Source organism: Fulmarus glacialis, unplaced genomic scaffold (assembly GCF_000690835.1).
Source record: "Fulmarus glacialis isolate BGI_N327 unplaced genomic scaffold, ASM69083v1 scaffold49513, whole genome shotgun sequence".
Classification (NCBI taxonomy): Eukaryota; Metazoa; Chordata; class Aves; order Procellariiformes; family Procellariidae; genus Fulmarus; species Fulmarus glacialis.
In genome coordinates this window covers 19,264-24,956 of record NW_009205858.1, presented here as the reverse complement: position 1 = coordinate 24,956, position 5,693 = coordinate 19,264, and the positions used below count along the sequence as shown (strand labels likewise).

Here is a 5,693-nt window from a genome sequence, read left to right as displayed (position 1 = left end):
TTCTCTTCTCTAGTGTAATAGATGATAACACAGGGAGCAGCAGGGATAATACGTTTATAGGTGGTTGCTGTTTTTTCAAATGGTTTCTTACCAGTATGTTCTGTGTAGGCAGAGCAGAGACCTGACACCGAGAACTGAAAGCAGATGATGCACCTTTTTTACAGCTGGAAGCTTGCAGAGCAAAATCACTTCATGGGAAATCTTTATTAGTGAATCTTAGAAGCGCAATCTTTCAAAAAGGGAACTGAAGATGGCTTAGGCAGCTGTCCAAGAGTGTCAGCAGATGCTTTTGGTTTTGTTGCCCAGGTGTGTTGCTAGCCTCCCATTTTCTTCCTGGTTTGCTTCAACCTCCTGGATTTCAGAATAGTATAGTTTGCATACCATGTGTACTGTTCTGAGAGGAGAGGGACGTAGAATGCACGCAGCAGCTTTGAGGACCTGAAACCAGAAAGGAAAAACAAATCATCCTTAAAGCGCTCATTAGCCAGTATGTTCAAAACAATACAAATGAGGCTTTGCAAAAGATTTGGGCTGGTGAGTCAGTGACATGAGGAATGGTTCAGGCCCAGTCCCATTTTCTCCTTGTTGGTGGGACCAAAGCTGGTTTGTGCAAGCATCACCAATTTAAGAGCAGCAGCCTGCCCAGTTCTTCAGCATGCCACTATCCATTCCAGTAGGATTGAGGGAGAGAGAGGGCAGGAAGATGTTGTAATTATCAAAAGAAACTTGGATCCTGGATATCACTGTCCAGAAAGCAGACAGTACAGCCCTGTAGGCCTTTGGTATCATACAGACAGGCAGGTCTCCCATTCCTCAGGGCACACTATGAAGGTGAAAGGTAGCAAGGCTGCATTTAGTTCCTGGCATCTCCTCTTTTCTATCCAATCTTTCTGGCTGCCTATTCCTCCACGCATGTCTGAAGGGCAAACAGAAGCTTTGATGGGTACTGGCATTTTGAAGTTTTGCTCTTGTGCTGATCTTCTGTTGAGGGTATTGAATTAAAGAGGGATGGACTGCTCTAAAGCCTACAACGCAGTTTGCTGCAGGCTGCCAGCATTCACTCCATGCCCTGCTAGTGCTGGGAGCTGGCATTTCACAGCACTTTGCAACAATTGGACCAACGGAGTACTCAAGCGTGGAGGGTTTAATGGCTGCATTAAATTAGTACCTTTTGTTTGGTTGCTAATTGCTGGAGCTGTGCTAGCTGAGTACATTTTAAATGCATGTATTCTCTTACTGAGCAAACTAATAGTAAAATCCAGGTTTAAATGTGAAGCAGACAAATATAATGTCCTTCAGCAGCAGCACTGAATCTTGCTAGAAGCTTCAAAAAATTGAGCAACTTATTGAAATCAGGGCTGGGGCAGAGTCTTGCTTCCTCAGCATTGAAGTTTATCTCTTTAAGATCAACTTGTTGGTAAACTATCAACCCTTGACAGACGTAAGTCTAACTCCATCCACATAAAGCTTGGAAAAGCAGCAGCAGCACTCAAATTTTATTTGCAGCATGCTATGTGGTCAGAGATGGTACACAGATCCAGCATGTACTTGCTGGTCACTGCAATTCATGCAGCTTTGCTGGTAGCACAGCTAAGGTTTTGGACATCCAATTCAAGTCACTTTTTCAGAAGAAAAATTAATTCTGCTTTGTTTGCTTATTGTAAGGCAGCACTGGGTATCTTTCAAAAATGCAGGCCAAAAAACAATGGCAGGAACTGCCACTGTGAACTACATCTCCCTGGAGGCTGCCAGGGTTCTTAGACAGCCTTACTGTAATTCATCTGAGAACAAGGAGCTCTTCTGCAACTTGGAGTAAAAGACCGTCCAGGAAAAGACTGGTGATATCTACTTGCATTGGCACAGCACCACTCCACAGTAGTGTCCCGTTACATAAGATGCCATACATGCACAAAGCAAGGCATTTTTCAGTTGAAATGTTCCCTGTTTAGACAGACAAAGTGACAGACAAAGCAGTATTCTTCCCACACTGGAGAGGGGAAACTGAGGCAGAAAGTATTGTCTACCCTCAGAGAGACTGAGCAAGTCTGAATTCCTCAAATTTACAAATCCTACTTCTAACTGTGAGACTCTGCCTCCTTTCAACATGCAGCATCTTGTAAGCCTGCTTTTTGCCAAGCGCTCAGCTTGTGCTTTAGCATATAAAAATGCTGATTGCTTTACTTCGAAGAACAAAAAACTCAGTGATAATACTTAGGCCCTTTGCAAATTGTAAAGCACCCAGCAAAGTTCCTAAATAAAAGAATCACTGGAAATGGTTGCTCTTTCTGAATTCCTGAGGTGCTGGAATTGGGAACACGTTCAAAGCAGAATCTCTTAGTAGCAAATAACTAGGCAGAAGATGGTAATTTTGGTATTCTGAACAAGGAACATTTTTTGCAGCTGTCATTTCCTTGCACCTGGAAATTGGAGGTCAGCCCTCCCTCCAGTCACTAGAAGCAAAGGCATCCCTTTGAAAACAAGTGTTTTATTTTCCTCCTCCATCTCTTGTGGCTAATGAACATCATGTCATTGCTGAACTTATTCTGGCATCTCCTCCTCTGAGCCTGACAACCCACCATTGCTACCATGGCTGCTCTCTGTGAATGGTGTGGTTTCATTTCAATTCCCTTTAGCAAAGAAAAAGAAAAGAAAGAAAAACAAGAAAAAGCAACTGTGTTCAAGCTGCTTGGGATGCTGTTTAAAACAAGGAACATGAAAAATAAGGTAGAGTACCAGCTTGCTGCTACATTGTAAGAAAGGAACAGAAACCAGCATAATTCCCCAGAGATCAGGGTGTGTACTTGCATTAAGATGAATTTGTTGAATTAGCCTTGTGCGGTTTAGCTCAGGGACAGAGAGGAAGGCAGCACCTTCAGCTGATGGCTGAGGTCCTGAGTATACAGTCTGCGGCACCGAAAATGCTTTCAGTCTCTCAGTCCAGACATAGAGCAGACAGCAGTCTGACAACAGCACCCAGTTCACATCCTCCCCTTGACCTGGATGCATCTACATGCTGACAGCCTGCCCAGGCCAGCACTGAACGACGCAGCGGGCACCCAGTAAGGTTCTGGAGCAACAGAACTAAGCACCTGTGTTTACCCTCAGCGCTGGTGCCTCTCACCAGGTATTCTGAGCTGTAGGCCCAATGCAGCTCACATGGTTGTGCTCATATTGTCTTTATGGCATATGTTCAGAATGTGCAGGATTCGGCTTTGCTTTCTAGAACAAAAGGATATTCCAGGAGCTGGTAGTAATAAGCCAAATAAGCTTCTCAAATAAGCCAGCTCAATGTAACCATCCTGAGTTTGCAGACAGTCTGAAACAACTCTGAGCAACGAAAGCTCTTCACATGTTCTTAACCTTGCTGGCAACTCAGCCCTTATTAGCAGCAGTTTAAATGTCAGTGTTCACTGTTTCACAGTTTATATCAGCAGTGAAACGGGAGGAGAAAATACTGTTGGTAAAAAGCATATCAAAAAAGGAGAGGCAGGAATGACTGATGGAAAAAAATACCGAGGGTGGAAAGTGACAAGGAACGCAGAGCAGAAAGATAGCTGCTCTTCCCACCAGTGGATGTCATACGTAATGCCAAGGCACTCACGACAAATAACAATACAGTAAATTGGTGTATAAAGGCCACAGCTGATCTACATTCCTGTACTTCTCTCCCAAAACAAGAAGTACATGCTCCAAAGAAGAGCTGTAAATCTCATTTAGCCAGGGGAGACCCCAAAAATGAAGTTCACCCTGCTTTTCAAGGTGAAATGATGTATTACTCAAACTGTCAAGTCCACAAGGAGTTCTTGGTTTCCGCCAGGAGTTAGCTAGTCAGGCTGCTGGTGCCATAGCAAAATGACTCTTCACTAATAAGACTTATAAAGGTGAAAAGGGAACATTTTACATTGGTTCCAATTACCCAGCCTAAGGACACAGGTTAAAAAAAGGCAACAAAAAATACAAAGAGGCATCTTAAAAATAGTAACATTTATGTGCTCAGAGAATCACATGGCAGATACAAAAACATGAAACCCTGAATATGGCATGGTAAATGGTAGCACCAACATATCTGCTCCACAGCTATAAGGACAGTCTTTGTATTTGTTCAGCAGCAACTTTCTCACTGAAAAGAGATTCAGACTGGACACAAGCACAAGGCTGCGCTCTCTGCTGCTAGTAACTACACAGTAGCAAAGCCCTGGATGCCTGCTCTCATCAGCAGCCATGAAAGAACCACCTGCACCTACAGCTCAGGAAGTCATGATAGAGCTTTAAATTCAGACAGAGAACCTTTACCTCCTCTCACCTCGCTTCGTCAGGCTCAACAACCTCAGACAACAGATGGCACATGGAAGGGGCTGGGATGACAGATGACAGTGAATATATATAATATTCTATTTGCATTTGCTTCTAAATTTGTCCCCCAGAGACTGTGAGTGTGTGTAGCCTTAATCAGCATAGAGCTCCCAAGCAGCACACTGGTAGCAAGATCAAGGCGACAATCACTCTAAGCTGGGTAGCCAAGGGTCTAGTGCAATGCTACCGGAACACTGATGCAGCAAGGCTCTTTCAGTGGTGGCCTCCAGGCTGGAGCCAGGCAACAGGCAAATTCTGCCCAGCTCTTGCTGTGCTCCAGACATGGAAGGTATCGCACATTCTGGGGGGGGGCGGGGGTGTCTGAATTGCTTTCCAGTTTTTTCGTTTCTAGGGAAGCAACTGCTGCAGCACCCAGAGCAGCTCCCAGTTACGATAGAGGTGCACAGTTACCAGTACGCCCAGCAGAGCTGGAACCACAGTGCCATTTGGTGCTAAGCATATTTCTGTAGATTACCTATTGGACTTCAGAAGAAAGCAACTCAACAATCCTGTTCTACTAATGCCAGTGGAGGCTCTTCTGGAATGGAAGCAAGGACTGCTAAGTGAAGATGTTCAAGTCCCCCCTCCCAAGCTCATAGACTGACATGGAACGGAAGCAGTTAGATACATGTAGTGGTGGGAGATTCTTCCTAACTGCATCCTGTAACCTGAACTTCTTACCCCAGTGACAGCAGAATTCAGAAAGAAGCATGAGAAAGAAGAAGAGAAGGGAACGGCAGTAACAAGAAAGAAGAGGCAGGAGGAGGTTGAATCTCTGCCATATAGGCAGGACCTAGTACCTTTTAGCTACGGGCTAGAAGCTCATAATCAAAGCTCTCTGCAACCCATTAATGTTTGCACTTCCTCTAGGTGTTAAATTTTGTACCAGCCATGCACCTAAGAAGTAATTTAGCTACTTGTAAAACAAAAGTAGGGAGAACATTTCATGTAACATGGAGGAAAGCACCATTAAAGGGAATGAGACAAGAGTCTCTTGTCAAACCAGGGTAATGATATGCTAGAACAAGGTGACCGAATCATTAATTTTGCACTAAGAATATTATTTCTGATGGCAAACCCAAGCGTTTGGAGCAAGCAGATGGCTCAGCCTAAAGAGCTGGAAAATACGTGCTCCTCAGTGGGGAGCTGTAATATATTTCCCCTTTTCTGTGCCAGACTCGGAGTGCTCAGCCAATATAGAATTAAATGGACCTGGACAAAGCAGCTTCCTGAGGAGCATAATTAGCTGGTGGCTTGGAGTACTCTCTAATTCAATTAGCAGCACCATTTATCAGAGCCAGCTGAGATTTACATTTACACTTGCTGACGTCAGTGTGAGA

At 44.3% G+C, this 5,693-nt stretch overlaps 1 protein-coding gene across 1 annotated transcript in view; it reads right to left on the bottom strand.

The window, feature by feature from the left end:
• Positions 1–314: 314 nt before the first annotated feature.
• LOC104075121 (alpha-1,2-mannosyltransferase ALG9-like) overlaps positions 315–5,693 on the bottom strand; it is a gene marked incomplete at its 5' end in the record, with an annotated part of 23,012 nt that continues 17,633 nt past the window's right edge. Inside the window, one exon of the mRNA XM_009575530.1 lies at positions 315–438. Coding sequence (XP_009573825.1) covers positions 315–438 — 124 coding nt within the window. The remainder of the gene's footprint in view (positions 439–5,693) is intronic.